Raw genomic sequence first — 17,873 nt, 5'->3', positions numbered from 1 at the left:
AATCCTGCTTCTGCCAATTTCCTGGGGAAATTTCCAGGGGAGAATTCTACAGAGTTTTAGCAGAAGCAAGATTGGGCTCTTTGAATAACGATGTTTCATTCATAGCATTTCCTGACCTTGTGTGCCGCTTCCTAGCTCTGCAAAGCAGCATGTGGGAATGGCCTCACTCATCCAATGCTATGCTTTTGTTCTCCCAAGAAATACAAAGGGAGAGGAAGTTCAAAAAATTTCTGCCCATATAAGACTGTTAGGAGACACACAACAAGAAGTGATGGATTATAATAAAGAAAAGAAAAAAAAAGAGTTGTTTGAGGCTGCCTTCCCTGACAGAGTCTCAACACCACTTGATGGATTATTTGTCGGGATTCACCATTTGTGAGACATGTATCTAGCTTAAGCTACAACGTTGTGGCAGGAATCTATGTATTTCAGTGCCTAATCAGAACAGTCTGGTTTGTACACCTTCACTCTGAAAGCTGTGCAGTGCAGCTTTTATTGCAGTTTTATTATCCATGATAACAGGATTCACTACTTGCAGTTCTCTTCTCCAACTTTCCTAATTTAAGTGAGAACAGAATTGTGTTATCTTTATTTTTACCCTTTGAAAGGGAAGAGAAAAATATTTGCTCCTAATCCATAGAAAGCAAAGAAAACTGAGGTCATTTAGCCTTCAGCTGCATGATGTTACACCTGAAAGATGACCTTCGTTTTTTTCAAAGATGATACTCCATGAATGCTATATTTCTGTACCCGTATCTCACTACTACTATACAGAAAAGTACTGAAACTTTTTGTATCTGTATTCTTGTATTTATAATTTTTGCACTTGCTCTTTAGACTTTGCAAATTTTAGGCAAAAACCCACAAAGGCTATCTAAACACTAAGCATACAGTGGATGCCCTTACAGCCTACAGAATTTCAGGAGACCTACTGTTTTAATCTACTAGATCAAATACAGCCACACCACCAAGTGATTTCGCCACAACTCAATATCCAAGGAAACTCTGGATCAGCATTCGTAGAGGTTAAGGACTGAGCTGGCAGTCTGAAGACGACTTCTACCTTTGCTCTTAAAGATAACCTTTCCAGGTACATGGCAAGATTTTTCCTGCTCTTCCCAAACTGTTCTTGTTTAACAGGACTGTCATAGATTTCATACTCCGAAACTATCAGTAAGGTACTTTATACAATCACAACATTTATATTCAAATATGTTTTAAGTCATCCTATTTGTTGGTCGTCTTCTGCAGTCAGGCAAGGATTTTATTTTCCTTTACACTAAAATATGCCAGGATTACTTGAGCATGCAAAGAGAAATCTGAGTATCATGATTCTTCTCCCCATGAATGAAATTAACTTATTTGATTTTCAAACAGAATGTATTTTTAATATGTAATATAATAGATACCAAATGCACAATATAAAACAATATAATATAAAATATAGACCAAATATTTTTAAGGCATAATAAATTAATGAACTTTGTGTAAGCACTTGGTGCCAGTATGATGAATACAGTTTCCCTAAGGAGCCGAGGGTGCCTATTTAACGTTGTTCGGTGCCTGTATTTGCACGCCCCGTTAAAGTTTATTAGAGCCCAAAATCCTGTGCAGCCCTGCTGCACACATCAAAGGCCACGTTAACCTGCCCCAAGTCACCAGAGTTGGTGCAAAATGCATGTGGTTCAACGTGTCTGAAAAGCAGGTCATTTATTTAAGTGCCTGTGTACTAATTTAGAGTGAGATCTCAGTGTCTCAGACATAGTCAGTGACACTTTGACAGAACTGACTGAAAGCCAAAACCAGAAGTATGGTCTTCAAAAGCCTTGTTCAGCCACCATCCGAATCTGGGCTTAAGGACTGCTCTTTCAGTGTGTCTGACTGTGATCTGACAGGGGCTAAATCTGGCAGCCTGGCAGGACATCTAACATTGCCACGTATGACGAAGTTGGGGGAGTTACACAGTTCAATAAAACAGACTAGAAATCTCTTTGGAAAGTTACAAGGTAACGCTGTAATCTCCAATTTACATGCTTCTCAAATATGTGCTTTATCAGCTTCTGGAGCAGGAACTCAAATGCTTTACACACCATTTCCATATGAGATCCCCAACTCAAGACCACAAATTGTGTTCTCTTTTGTTAACGTTTATCTGGGCTAAACCATCCTCCACCACGATCCTGTCCAAGCAGGAGGGCTGGTCTGAAAGTGCATTTAAGTATTTTTCTGTTGGGCAGCTCTACACAGAATAGGTATCTCAAGTCCAGAATCCATTTCAGGGGCATAACTTTCCTAATCCACTGTATATAACTTCAGCATTACATAGAACAAGGTCTGAAATTTCGCTTCCAAGCCATGTATGAAGGTCAGGTATCTCAAGTGATTGCTCGTGCACCTATCCCGAGGCTGAGTCCCCTCAGTTTTTAATGCTCAGCACTTTTCAAACTCCTACATGAAACTCCTTGCTGGACACTCAAGGTCAAAACTATGGTTTGAACTTTTTTGTTTCACTATTCCCCTATGTCATAAGGAGTTAATACTCCTGTACTTTAAGGCAGGAGTCTCCATTTAATGCTTCTATGGCATTTGGAGATCCTCAGAAGCAAGGTGATATGTAAGTACAAAATATTATTATTTAATGAGTTGAGGGAAAGAACCTCTTGTTTCAGAAAATGGGAAGGTTATATGTGTGTAAAATATAAAAACGGCCAGTTGAAACTGTATTTGAAGGAGAATGCGAAAGAAAATTGTTATTTGTTGAGGGTTTTTTCCTATTATTTAAAAAAATATAGCCTGATTAGAAAAGTACAATTTAGGCATCTACCACACTCAAAAGCTTCTCTGTAGTATATTTTAACTGCTGCTTCAACATACAACCTGTATCACTTCATTGGATTATTACGTTACCACTTTGAATGAATATTTGCACAAATTGCACTAGTTGGCTATTATCAGATAATTATTAAAAAATTCCTCTTCACAAGTTTTAGCCAAGACAACATTAATTAAATGGTACAGACATCCACAATAAAATGTAAGCCTTTGCTAATTATAGCACAATACTGTGGCTTCTTACTACCCGTTTTATACCCTGTTGGGGCTAAAATATTAGCTTTAATCTTTCACAAAATGAATTTAACTTTGCCTCCCAGCTTCACCATTCTTTTCATACAGTTTTGTTTCAGGACTTGCCTTGTCTAAATATGCTGCAACTATAGCCCATTTCTTTTTTTGTGCCTTAATGTTATAATTTGAAAGGAAAATGTAAGAGTAATTACTGATGTAATAAAACATGAACATACTGTGGACAACTCTATGGAATTTTAATTACGAAATGTAGGTTCACAAAATTTCCCCTGTCCTCCTTTCAATGAGCTGCCACCCACTGCACGTCTTATTTTCATATTTTGAACACCTTCTGTCAACTTTGTCTTCGTATTTCACAAGCATAAACATAAAGCAAATTATGATGCTGCTAAATAAGAGCCTGAAATGCAATCTTCTTATAGAAATATGTATGTCTAACACAGCTTCTATTTTTATTGATTGCTCTGTGCAAAAATATGAAGGCATAAATAATAGGACAGTTGATTAGTTTTAATTTCTTTGCACTTAGGCACGGCCTCAGTCTAAAGAAGGATCTAACCAGACTCTGACAGTTAAAGATTAACAGTCCTGCCATACCAACAGGCTTGACAAAGGAGCTTAACTTAATCCTTAAGGCAGCATAAGATGTCTTATGTGTATTACTGCATAGGAGCACAACTTTAATAAACACAGTGTAATGTAATTTTCAGTAGTTTTACTGATGTAAAGTATGGGATATGAAACAAAAAAAAAATAAAATTGACAGATCTATTTGTTTTCCAAGGGAAACAAAAAGGAATCAGAAAACTTACTATTTTTTTAAAAATTACTTCTATTTTGAATTTCAAAGCCTCGGTGCTTTGCACAGACTGGCACAAAAAACAGCAATTCCAATAAAAACAAAAACAAAACAAAAAAAAACCCACAAAAAACCAAAAATGGAGCAGGTGCAACCTCCTCATCATCCACAAGCAAGAGGTGACGGGACTACCATTTCAGCTAAACTGGGTTATGCGCTGCTCTGTTACAGCTGGTTTTACCTCTGAACTCAGTCACAAGGTTCTCATTGCTCCCTGTGAGCAATGCACTCCATTTTAAAAAGTCTTGAGAACTTAAATAACTGTTGGTCCTTGAACTTAGTGTGACATCGCTGAGATCACCTCTTGCACCTTCAAGTGGAATTAATCTTTTTTTATTTGTGAGAGACTGTGAAAATTAACCATCATACATGAAAGTTCAAATGTTAGGACACTAATTGTCATGTTAAAACGATTTTTTTCACATTATGCACTACGAATAGGATGTCATATTCATAACACACTGAAAAATATCCCTGGGAAGTGGCATAATTATAAAAAATCATTTCTGAGAAACTTTAATAAAGCTGATGCATCTTATCATCAATCACACTATACTATATGTGTCTGAGAGCACTGATATAAGCATAATGCTCTGTCTGTTTCTAAGGTGCTCCTAATGCAGCCGTTCCACTGTATTCCATATCAACATGAAATCTCAAAGGCAGGATTTTCAGGTCCTGTGAACTGTCTCCAATCTATATTTGATCTGAAGATATGTGCTTTTGCAGGTTATATGTGTATGTATGTATAGGATATGTTGCTATTCTATCTTGACAGCAGTGAGAGCTCTGACGGGAAGGCTGAGATGCAGCTGCACCTTCTGCTGAAGCCCAGGGTGCTGCACATTCCGTGTCTTTCATGAGAGCAGAAATGTGATCCCTGCACTTACAGGTAGGTAACAAGCTGTGCGAAGTTTCAGATCAACACAGCTGGGAGCGAAAGGTGATTCTAAAGCCTCATTTCACTTTCCAGGCCAAAATGTCCACAGGCATAATTAAAGATACCCTGAAAGCTGTTCTGTATTGCACAAATTGCTGCAGATCAAAAGGGATCACTATGCTGGAAGAAATCAGACACATTAATACCAGAGATACCCTCCTGGCCCTGATATCCCTCCTCCACATCTACCAGCTGCACAAAGTACCTCATTTATGCCCTTAAACCATCAGGGATACACCAACACTACTCCTGAGAAAGAATATTCAGCATATCTATAACTAGGTTCACCACTTCTTTGCACCGCTACCAATACATAAAGCAGATACAGCGGAAGTAAGGAATTTAGCTCTAGTTTAGATTCTACTTGTAAAAAAAACAGAGCTTTTGGCTATTCATAAAAATTAAAAGATAAATCAAAATTAAATCTATTACTATGATAATTACATACAGAAAGAGTAACATCAAGGCTCAGCAGTTGTACATTAGCGAATAGTTAGTTAGTACGTTAGTAAATATCCTGTCAGCACAAATTCTTCATTGAAAAAATTAAGATACAGTCGTCAACATTTCCAAAGAAATATACATGGTAAGAATACCAGAAAACACAAATGAAAACACAAACACTACAAATTAAATAACCTATTTATATAGAAATAGCCTATATATATAGAAATATAGAAATAGCCTATATATATAGAAATATAGAAACCTATGTGTATAGAAATAGCCATGTTACAAGCAAAACGCCTCTTAGCCTCATTCTCAAACAAGATTTTCTAAAGCAAAGCAATTAAATCTTTTCTTTGATAAGTATGTGGCCAGTGAAAACAGATTTTGTCATAAATGGTGCCTATAGAGGACTAAAGCATGCTCCGAGAACTTAATTTAGGGTCTCATTTCAAACTTTGAGAACCTGATCCACAACATCATCTGTCATATTAGGCTGCTGTACAAAAGAGAAATGCTGAAAAATAGCCTTTTTTGTTAAGTGTACTAAACATGTGGCAATCTAATGACCAAAATTTAATTAACAAGAGTACTGTGAGGTATGTAAGACTTCTGATTGAATGCTGAGAAGTGTGCAACGGTACAATAAATGTGTAGGTTGTACTTATATTCTCCAACTGTATTAGGTAGAAAATTCTTGGTGGTGTGGCAGGGGACTGAAAATGCCCCTCCAGAGCAGGGTTAGGAAACCATTAGGATATGGACTAGCAGATTTTTGCAGGGAAATGCAAGCCTATATCAGACCATGCTCCGTACAACCAGCCATCGCCCGTGCGTCAAGACTGTAGGACGCAGAGAAGCTCTATGGTGTCAGCTACATAACCACACTAAATATGCTGCTGAGCCCAAGATAATAAACCCTGCCTCTCAGTCAAGCTTATTAGTTCTGGCTTAGCAACATCCTAACTGCAGCTCCTCAGCTGCCAGAGCAGAGACGCCGTGTCTCCAACCAGCTCAAAGGGAGGGCAGAGCATGCTCTCGTCTGCTGGCAACATCCCATACAGACATATGCTTAGACATCATGGCAGCTGGCACTTGGCAAGAGGGGGAAACCCTTACTGAAGTGCCGGTTATTGTGTATAGTCCCATTCATGTCCGAGGTAGTTCTCATGGATAATGTGAGCAATATTATAACAAACCGTCTCAGTCTTCATAAGGCTCATGAATCACTATTAAAAACAGAAAGAAAACCAGAGCAGTGTTACAAAGAGAATACATAAGTAGATGAACAAATGGCAGTGGCGGTGACTTTCCCATAGGTTTTTAATTTGTAAAATGTATTTTGGAGAGTCATCAAAAACCTAAGTGTTAAAAAAGAAATTATCTAAATAAAATACAAAGTGTTTTGTTATGTTTTCTTTTTAAAAAAAGAGTTCACCTCAAATTGTGCAGGCACAGGCAGAAGAGCTGAGGAAGGACAGGTAGTATTAACTCTGCATCACTCTTGCAGCTGCAGTCAGACCACTGGCTGTATTTTGAGGTTTTAGGTTCCTATTTTAGAGTCAACCAATATGCTGACGTGTAAAACTAACCCTTTTACAGTAGCATTAGGAATAAAATGGACAGCAACAAAATTTAGGAGCGCATTTGTCGTTGTTCTAATCTCCAAGGATGAACTTTAGCCAAGTGTCTGAAGGACTGACCAAAAATGCCATACTCAAAGCTGGAGCAGAGACAGGAAAGGACAGCACAGGTTGTACAACAGCACATACTCCCTGTGAGCTTCTGAGCTCTGCGTAAAGCCTGAGGATAAGGTCGGGAGAGTACTGCTTCCATGCGTTTGGCCAAAAGCTTTCTCACAAGGACTATGGACAAGTCTTGGAAATCCTAATGTTTTCTAAACATACCATTGCTGTGGCCAGGTGTACAAGGTGTACATAGTCTGGACTATATACACCAAATACAAGGTGTATATAGTTTGGATGGCTAAAAAACAGCTAGTATTTCAAATGCAGTTTCAGTCCCTGGGACTGCACTTGAGAATTGTCCAGAAATGTCTGGGGCACATCTCTACTATCATTCCCCAGGCACCATGTGTAGCCTGTCCTGACCCTGAATGCCACAGAAAGCACACGCAGAGCCAGCCCAGCTCCACAAGAAATGTACCTGCCAAAGGTCAGGTTTTATTTGTTCAGATACAGTGTGACTATTCTGCTTTCAAATTCAAGCTAACAAGCCTGTCTCAGACTACGCTATGTAGACTTACTGACCCAGCCTCCACCAGCTTTGGGATCTCTGCATCACACTTTATTAGCCTGTAGCCACGCGCTACCTTCCTCTCAGTTGCCTCTATTAGGTGCTTCCTCAGATGCTTACGTTTTGTACAAGTCACAAGGATGAATTCCATTGAAACAGAATAAAAATCTCTATGCCCAGAGAACGCAATGCAGCCGAGAAAGTTTAGAAGATAATGAGCCTGAATGTAACTCATATCACTATCTACAAAACACGGCCTGGTGTCTCAAACTGGGAGAGAAGGTTTTAACCTCATGCAGGTATGCTAAGTAGCAAGCACTTGATGATGAACACAGTCTCTAGAAGTCTATTTCTCAGTGAGCCATTTCTTAAGCATAACATTATTCCTTTAACTTTCCTGTGCACAAAGCTTGATACAGATGTACATTTGCACAAACTTGCACTGTTGAATTTTTCTTTTCCTTAGAGATAACTCTAGACTGATGCTCTGCTGAGTGTTATTACATCTACTTTTATGACCTGCTATGGCTGAGGGCAAGATACATTCTAATTTAATACTGTCCAACAGTACAAAATTTACAGAATATTTTGTTTCTGCAATATTAACATCATGCCAATACCTGAGGATGCTAATAACATACTAAAATCAAAATATAATATTTGCTAAAGAAAAATACATATTCCAAATGCATTGACTGTTTACTGAGAAACACATTCTCCTCCTTTTTTTCCAGGTTATTTCTTCCTGAGCCATCCATTCTGTAATGGAAATTTTTCTACAGCTGCAATGAATTCTTAATGTGTTGTATTTGATGACTAAGTACACATTTATATATTCTTGTTCTATGTTACTTACAACAGTCCAGATTATTAAATCTGAATTAAAAAAAAATGATCTATGCTGCCTGTACACCATATAAACCCATTACTGTTCCCTTTTCTTGGGGACATTTGAAAATTTTGCACTAGTTCACTGTCACTGTGAAAAAATACTCTAGTAATCTATTAAATATATTCGTTTGCCCCCTCTGTATTTTAAAATAACCCAATCTTATTCTGAAGTTTTCTTACAAGGTTCCAGTTAAGAATCTAGTATTTATTATTGCAGTTAATATACACATCATGCTTCTCTTAAATTGTATGTGTCTCCGAATACATCCCAGGCACTAACAGTATTACGGGATTTGCTTAACCTCAGTTCAAATGTGGTATATTCTCCATAGGAATGTGTACGTGCTTCTCAGCGCCCAACTCTGTCTTTCATATAACACCACCAAGGGGCACCTCAGAGCTCCACTTCTCCATTTGTATTTTGCACTTCTGTTGCAAACAGACTCTCTGAAGGCAGAAGGCTTCAGCTTTGACTTGTGCACTTGCTTCCTATGTGACTCTTAGTCTTAACTGTATTTGGGTATTTTCAGAATTACAATGGAGAACAATTAATAGCAGTTTCTGAACTGAAAATATTTGCTTTTCCAGCTGATAGCAAACTTCAGTAATTAACCTGGTCTTAACACTTGAAGCTTTAACTGTTAGAGCAAGAGAGTGATGGCTAATGGAGATTGCTTAGAAACGAGGTGAAACAGTGAGGTGAAACACCACAATGCTTCATCTCACCTTCAAAGCAGCTTTTGTGCTGTCACATCTGCTTATATCAGCATCAAACGACTGCTGATTTGATCATAATTGCCCTAATTAGAAGTTCAATTAATACACTGAGTTCTTCGTATCAATGCCACCTCAGCATCAAGGATGTGCATACAGAGCATTACTGAGCAATACAGGTTAAACTAATAAGGAAGGTCACCGGGAAAAGGAAACTACCTGCAGCCTACTGTTCTGAGGATATCACATAGTTAGGATGACACTCAATATCCACTTATGCCCCAGGACAAGCAGAAAGGGAGAACTTAAGGAACTCTATTGAGAGATATCCATCAACTGTGAAAAAAAAAAAAAAAATCACATTTCCTGTCATTGAAAATCTCATTTAGTTCAGACTTGCTTCCACTAAGGATTAAAACCCTTCAAAAGAACACTTTGTCTTCACAGGAAGGTGAAAACAGCCTAAAATGCTCACAGTGAAAGACTGTGTGCAAAAAGTGCACAATATGATAACTTCAAATGGTTATCAAATATAATATACTTCAGCACATACTAGAAATAGAAATGTGGTCATTGAAACTAATGATGAAAATGAAAAGAAAAAAAATTAAGTGTTTTTGCATGAGAGACAGGCAAATCTCACTAGCAGACAAAGTGTCACCAATTCCCTGCCTGGAATTATTTTGCATATCCATCGAATGAAGAATTTTGCATGTTCTCAAAAGAAGATAGGGAAGCAGACAAGGGAAACAGACAGCACCCACTTATTAAAATATGATGCATAGGATATTCATAAAACAGGAAAGAGGATAGATATATAGTCATTCTTCACTTTTCACGGTTCAGCATAAAGGCTATAATTCAGAATCAATCAAAAAACAGAAGTGCAAAATAAATAAAAACATCTTCATGCTTCTGCAATTTTTCTTCTGTGAAGAAAAAAACAGAAAAAAAGAACTTTGTCTTAGTCAGTTGTAAAAACAAGATAATGTATTATGACCAATTTAATGGTACCATATACTGCTGCGGGATGTGACTTTTTAAAAATGTGAGAAAATTAAAACACAATTCTGCATTAATGGTCTTGGCCTGACCATCTACCTACTATTTATATTTGTACTGAAATCAATCAAAATTTTGTGATACAGTCTCTGCAATAATCTTTTTGCTTCAGTTTCTGTGAAAGAACAAAGCTACATCATAAAATGTCACAAATTACACGGGGCAAGATCTTCACCTGTTATAAATCCCAATACTTCCTCTGTTTTCAGTATAACAGCAATGATTTACGCTCCTTTATCTTCTCAATAACCAGGAAATGGTCAGAACACAACTAATTCGTGGTTGGGTAGATTTTTATGCATCATGTTACATGAATGAATGTAACATCACCACGTATTAGATGCATACCAAACATCTTCCAATTTTCAGGGACATTTGGATATTTATTAGTACCTGTACTCTTTTTAGACAATTCTTTTAAGCAACAGGTCAAGACCTCAGCCTGGAGTCACCACCTCTACTGGTTAGACTTCATCTTTAACAGCACTTATTTTAGAAAGAATTAGTGATAACTGTAAAATATTACTTGCTTTTATTATCCTGATACCTAACATTTGTGTTCTCTCTCAAGCACACTGGAGTCAGAATTCTATAAAAGAATTGTCCAACTACGGAATATGGCCTTTTTCATAAAATAAATGCAGAAACTGCACAGCTGACACCTATATGTAAAGATTTGAAAATATTTCACCATATTCTAAGTAGGAACAGTGCCAGGCTAGGACTACTGGTTCTTTGCAGAGGTGCCAAGCAACCTGGAAAACAGGAAAAAGTACCATCATTTCCTATCATTGTTGCGCGCTACGTATTGCACACTAGCTATTATCATCGAGCTCACACAGAAGCTGCTAAAAATTTTAGACAAGGCTCATCAAACTGAAACCACTATTATGATTTGTTAGGCTGAAAAAGCCCACTACCGCAGTAGGTCAAAAGTAAGAAAATATAAAGCACAAGATAGTCATAATTCACATGTCGGGTAAATGCGATAAAACAATTGTCTCTGCTCTGCGTGTGTGGAAATTCAGTTACATTCTCCGACTGTCATGCTCCCAATTTTTATTTTTTTTTACCCTGCCCACTGTATGAAGGTTTTAATGAACCTACCACTTATCAGAGGAAAAGGTAACTACAGTACCTCAAAATACAAAAAAAGCTAAGAAACCAACAAAACACTGAACGAGGGGCTTTTTGGACTCACAGCTTGCCTAGGTCTGTGACAGACGGAAGTGTCCCCCAACAAGGTTATTCTAGAATAAAGTCTCCCCCTTGTGGATCTCTCACATAATAAAAGCTCCATCAAATACTTAATTGCATAATAAAGTCTGTGCTCCTTCCTTTGCAGGTAAGAATTTCAGCAGAAAATAGGAACATGTACTGAAATCATGGTATACGGTTTACTTCAACTCAGTGGACTCTATCCCACCTCAGGCAAGGCAAGCTGGTTTGTTGTAAGATACCTTATGACTCTGTGATAAATTCATTTGAAAGACACTAAAACTCTCAAAATAATTTAATTCCTTCCCATCTTCACACAAGTGGACGTTATGAAGGCCGGTTTAGAGACCTCCCACAAACTTTTCAGCCCCAAACCATCAATGGTTTAACTATTTAGGTAAAAATTCAAATTCTTTCTAATAATTAAAAAGAATATAACACATGGTGAGATTCCCTCCTATTCTAAGTGCACGAAGTTTACTATCCTAGAAAAAATAGTTTCATCCCAGAAGAACCCATTGTATCTCAGAGATTAAGGAGCTATAGCACTATTTGCAGAATGACTCTTCCTCAAACACTTCATTAACTACACTATTCTCTCATCTGCATTAATTTAAAGGGATCACAAAGATTTCTTTGCATATGATAACTTACATTATCATAAATTAAGAAATCGTTGTGATCACTTAAATTATCATGTTGATCTCAATGCCCTCTTAAGGTATTTAGACATGGTTCCAATAAATCATACGGTTTGTCTGCAAGATTGATTTTGATACGTTTTGGTTTTTTATTTTCTGAGAAACAGAATCCTTGATGGCTTGAAATATTATTCAATTACATACGTGACAAATTCATACTTTATTCGCAGTGCCAACTGTTGAGTCAATACTGGGTAAAAAGCTTTTTAACTATCCAGAGACATGTTCTCACATTAATTTCAGAATAGTAATATAATGGTTAAATATTTATTTCTTGCAAGTTCTGGAATAGTGCTAGGTTTCCTACTTTCATTAACAGTCTCTTATTTGTATGCAGTAATTGCTTTAAAAATATTAGCATTGTAATTTCTTGCTAGCACTATGATAAATCAACAGAAATTCTTATCCCCATGCCTCCCCATGGAAAAGCATAATTCTGCTTCCCTCGACAGCAGTGACAAAGCCTCTTTAATTTCAGGATTACACTCAAAGAATTAATGAAAGATGTTAGTTTGACAGTCCGGGACTCTTGTCCTTCCTAATTGCAGAACAGATGCAATAGCTAAGCAGTGCCAGACTCTGCCAATGTGCCTCTGCAGGAAGCAACAGCTCCTCAAAGGAGAAGGGTAGCTGCTACTTCTCCACTTCGTTTCACTCCTTGCCCTCTCAATAGCAACTGCCAGCAAACCATGTTTTCCGTTCCAAATGTGAGAGGTTTTAGGATATAAATACCTGGCTATTAAGAACAAAAAAGATATCATTCGTTCATTTCAAACATCCATCAATAATGACTGTCAACTGTTGGTCTGGGACGTGCAGAGGTGAAATGCCAAGAACCGAACTCTGAATCCACTGCATTTCTGAATTTTCTTGTTTTAAGAGTTCAACGCAACAAAAACAAAGTTTGCATTGCTAAACCATGAAAGGCTGCTAAAGCTAAGAAGGTGGGTTCTGATCTGGGCTGCTTGATTCAGGGGAAAAAAGCACTGGGAAACAAAATGTCACAGATCTGACCAAGTGCCAAGAGACTCCTGCAAAAAGGCTCTTCAAACCAGTAAAAAGAATATCACATATTTTAGCTATATTCTCAGAGAATGCCTGCTTATCTTGACAGGATGGATGAGGAACTACAATTCTTAGTGAATATAAAATAAAAGGAGGGAAATAATTGGTAATTATAATATTGCAAGCTATGTTTTAAAATCAGTGGTACTTTACTAAGTACCTTCATTTTCTGGCATAGTCTCCATACATGACCACCCAGCACTACTAAATGAACTGTACTGCTAGTAGTGATAGACTTTTATAACACATGATATTTCACAATGTGGACAACTGTTAAATTTCATCCCCAAAGAGAAATGTCTATACTACCATATAACGCAGCTTCTGTATGTGTCAATACTCATATTGTAATTATGGATTAATAATAACTTTAGTAATTATCACATAGCTTTTACATGTATGTGCATACTTACTCTCATTAAATGCATCAAAATGGGTACACCACCACAAACATGAAACTTGGTTTTCCTATTAAAGCAAACTATGGGATCCAGAAACAAAGTATTTTTAAAGTTAAGAACATCGTTCAGCTCCTAGATCTGAATGATCTAGACATTTTGTCTACTGCTAACTGTCATTCATGCACAAACACATACCAGGGATGAATTTTGTTTAACGGTCATTCAGTTTCAGGTCATTCAACCTGACAGACAATCCCAAGATTCTACATGGGAAATTAAGGAACCTATATTGTGAAAAATCTACCACCCATTGTCATTTCACAGTCACCCCTGTGCCATCAAAATAACATGTACCATTGCTGAAGCAATTCCCTCCTTACCTTTCCATGCCTGTTGTCCTTACACAACAGGTACTTTTCATCTCCTTCCAGACCTCCCTGTCTCTTCAAATACCATGTCCTACTCACAGCTAAGGAATTTTATCTTGCTCTCTTCTTGCAGCTCTCCTAATAGTCCTTAAACCTCCCCAATTCCTTCATTTTCTCTCACTTTGAGCTGGTTGCTCCAAGTGAGCTGCTTGCTATTCACACTGTCTTCTCCGCAGTCTCCAGTATCCCACCCAAAAACAACATTCTCTGAAAATTTTTCACCATTCCCCAGTCCTTCCAATCTCTCTCCCTATTCTCATCATCACCGATCCTGCATCCTTCTTTTTTCAAACCATTAATGCCTGCAATCTTTTGCATTCTCCATTTTTTATTCTGCAGGAAACGTTATGTATTCTGAGATTGTAAATCCATGTTAAATATATGGGTCTGTTAAAATACTAAGACAAATACACTATTAAGAGTAAAATCTGAGCCCTTCTCTCCCCCATCATCTCCTTATGGCAATACAGTGTCCTTACTGCTCTGTATACCATGGTGGCACAGCTCTCCGCATGACCTCATGTGCGTTAAAATAAGACAAAGCAAGCTGGGAACATAGCAGGGGCTCACAATCTTCTTTTTGAACCCCAGAAGTTACGTGGAAGAGTTATTAAAGATTCAGCAGATTATTACTGTGAGGCATGAGCTATGTGAAATGAAATTCAGAAATGGAGCATCTGTGGGTTTTGGGCCATATTAAAATATATTAAAAAAACTAGAGGATCATCCTTCTCCAAAACACAGGGAAACATTAAAATTACGCTGAAAAACACAGAATAGTGATTTTAAGTACGTTCTATTAATGAGGGGTGTTTGGGAGTCAGGAGAAATCAATGTAAGGGGTTACCAGCATCAGAAGACTACTCACATATACACCCTAAAAACCCGTAGACACCTTTTCAATTATTACTGCTTACAAAAATCATGTGCATATATATCTACACCTTATCACTACAGTCATGTCCAAGAAGAAAAAAAGAATTACAAGACAACAGCTCACACAGTAGGGAACCCCATGACCTTTTTCTATACAGACATCACATTAGAGAATTTCCAGGAGAACCACGTAAGAAAGCCAAGAAAGCCTACAAGGGACCATCATGAGCTACTTTTCTGTGTTAAGAGCCCTACAGATGACTCTTGCATAGAGAGTGAAGCCAGAAGGAACAATAAAAATCTCTGTATATCAAAGTCACTCATCTTCATACCGTACCTCTAAACTGAGCTCAGTAACTTGTTTGACAACAGATCTTTCAGAAAGATGTCAGTCTGGATGTGAAAACATGAAAAAGTTAAGATTCCTCACTTCCCTTGCTTATTTTCTGAAATAAATTTTTACTTCAAGAAGTGTGTGTACTAAACATTATCTGGGGGTTTGGCAGAGAGGGGTCCTTGGAGCTTCCAGGTAAATGCAACAAACTGAACGCTGCACAAGAAGTAGAGAAATCTGCCTTCTGAGAAAATTACTGAAGCTCAAGTATCTCTTCAGCATGGATGTGCCACCTTGCTCGCTTTATGTCATTACGTCTGCCCTGTGAGATATCAAAGCTTAGTCTGCCTATCTCTGGTAAACGGGTATTACAGTCTGACAATCCAGCCTGGTAATTCCTGTGTCAAGGGGAGGGACATCATTTTGTTCACCATTAAAGAGATGCCCCCAATTTCTAGAATGAAGACGATAGTTGACAACTTCTGCTTTCCAGGAGGAGGATGAAAAGGTCGTTTATGCAGCAGATACGCTTCTCTTCAGTTTCCCAAGACGAAATGGGTGAAGAATAAACACCTGCCTATTGACTCTCTCTTCCAGCAACCAAACTTCCTTCTTTAACCCTTCTTAATATTGTCATAAACATTTGTAGTGTACTTCTAGCATCCAACATCAGAAACAAAACACTTCACCCTCCATCTTCTACTGGGCAAGGAAAGAAAAAACCAACATTCCACAAAGGCCTAACCGCAGGCTGGGCACCGGGTCCCGTTAATCCATGCACCCCAGGGCCTGGCACCAGGGCAGTGACGCCAGCCCGGCCATCGAGGCACCAGGGCACCCCATCCCGCCGGGGGTGGACCCGCCGCCGCAGGGAGGGCAGGAAAGAGAGCGAGCTTTGCATGTAAGGGGGTCGGGAGACCCCTAGGGAGGACGGGACACCGAGGACCGGGTGAGAGGGGCGACCCCGCGGCCGAAGGACTCACCTTGTGCTCCAGGACGCTGATGTAGCCCTCCAGGAGGCCGGCCCCGACGGGGAGCGCCGGGCGGTGCTGGCCGCGTCCCGGCGGGCGGCTGGGCACCGCCGCCACCTGCTGCTGCTGCCGCCGCGGCGGCTCCGGGTGGCCCCCGCCGCCGATGCCGCCGTACATGAGCAACAAGCTGGTGCACATGGTGGTGAGCGCCAAGCAGACGGCCAGCCCGTGGCGCTGCGGGGGGCAGAGAGAGAGGCGGCTCAGCGCTGCGGGGCAGCGGGCTCCCCCCGCCGCGGGGCCCTCCGGGGCGCACCGCTCCCCCGGCGCCCGCAAGTTTCACGTCGCCAGAGACCCGGCAAAAGTGCGAGGAGAGAACTGGGGAACCCCCTCCTTCCTGCTCCTGGCCCCTCTCCGGCCTCCCTCCCTCTCCCCCAGCCCTGCTCCCTTGCCTCTTCTCCCCTCTGCGTGCCCGGTTCCCCCGCGCCTCTCATTCCCATGCAGCCGTCCCCCTTCGGGCATCTCATTCGTGCATTTTAACGAGTGTTGGGGATCGTAGCGCTCCCCCCCGCGCCGCTACCTCCAGCCTCGTCCTTTAAAGCACATCGGCTTTCTGTACGCTCCTTAAAGAGCACACACACACACACACAAAACCCCCAAACCACGAGCAACACGAATAAAAGAAAGCAGGCGGAAAGTTCTTCGCCGCCGCCGCCGGGGTTTTGTTCGCCTCCCCGCGATCCCGAAGAGCCGCGGGGATGCAGCCCGGGGAAGGCTGGAGCGTGTGCAGGGTGCCCGGGGCAGCCCCGCTCTGCTCCTCTCCTCTCCTCCTCCCCGCCGCCGGAGCCGGGATGAGCAGTGCCAACAATGCACTTACCATCAGGGTCTTCATTTTGTGCGCCTCCCGGCCGCCAGTCCTCCCGCTCCCCGCTAGGCTCGGCATGGCGGGGAAGCCGCAGACATGGCTCGGCCAGGGAAGCGCCGCCGTGGCGGGGATTAGGGGGGAATTACACCCGGCCGGACCCTCGGAGCCTGCCAGAGCCGGGTCCTCGGCTGCCCCGCCTGCCTCCGCCCCCGCCTCCGCCTCCTCCTGCCGGCGCAGCGGCGGCTCCAGGGCAGGTGGAAGTTAACTTCTGCCTCCCCCTCGGTCGCGCTGCTCCGGCGGCGCGGTGGGGCGGGGAGCGACGCGGCGGCCACCGCGGCCCCGGCGGCACCGGGCGGGCGGCGCCTCTCCGGCCCCCGGCGGGCATCGGGCGGGCGGGCAGGGGCTCCCGCCCTCGGCCCAAGCGTCTGTCCTGCTTCCAGCACCGGGGCACGACCCTCACATTACGTTAGTTGTATTTTTTCCTGGCGGAAAATTCGCCATTCTCCCACCGCTAGCTGGGTTTCCTGACGCTGGCAGCGTTCAGGCAATACTTTAAATTCACGTTAGTAAAAAAATCGACGCCCTCAACTCCTTGTGCGGTGCTAAGAACACCCTCTCTCTCTCAAGCCCTAAAAACTGGTTTCAATTTTTTTTTTTAAACAGAAGCTTTCTTCATTTTTTTAAAGTAAATCTCACAGACTTGCTCACCATGCCATCTTTTTGGTTTCTGAAGACGAACATTTTCGCACTCTCCTTTCATA

At 40.7% G+C, this 17,873-nt stretch overlaps 1 protein-coding gene across 2 annotated transcripts in view; it reads right to left on the bottom strand.

The window, feature by feature from the left end:
- Window positions 1–17,652, bottom strand: part of ST6GALNAC5 (ST6 N-acetylgalactosaminide alpha-2,6-sialyltransferase 5) — a 72,992-nt gene extending 55,340 nt beyond the window's left edge. The window contains exons 1-2 of one of the 2 annotated variants that reach the window (XM_063344201.1): window positions 17,125–17,652; window positions 16,263–16,484 (exon numbers count right to left, since the gene is read on the bottom strand). In XM_063344201.1, coding sequence (XP_063200271.1) covers window positions 16,263–16,484; window positions 17,125–17,190 — 288 coding nt within the window. In that variant the 5' untranslated portion in view covers window positions 17,191–17,652. The remainder of the gene's footprint in view (window positions 1–16,262; window positions 16,485–17,124) is intronic. The other variant, XM_063344200.1, reaches the window with a different exon arrangement.
- Between the last annotated feature and the right edge of the window lie 221 nt (window positions 17,653–17,873).

The sequence above is a fragment of the Chroicocephalus ridibundus genome, chromosome 8 (assembly GCF_963924245.1).
Source record: "Chroicocephalus ridibundus chromosome 8, bChrRid1.1, whole genome shotgun sequence".
In the NCBI taxonomy this organism is placed as follows: domain Eukaryota; kingdom Metazoa; phylum Chordata; class Aves; order Charadriiformes; family Laridae; genus Chroicocephalus; species Chroicocephalus ridibundus.
Note: the sequence above shows the minus strand (reverse complement) of the source record. Positions and strands in the feature narration are given on the sequence as shown.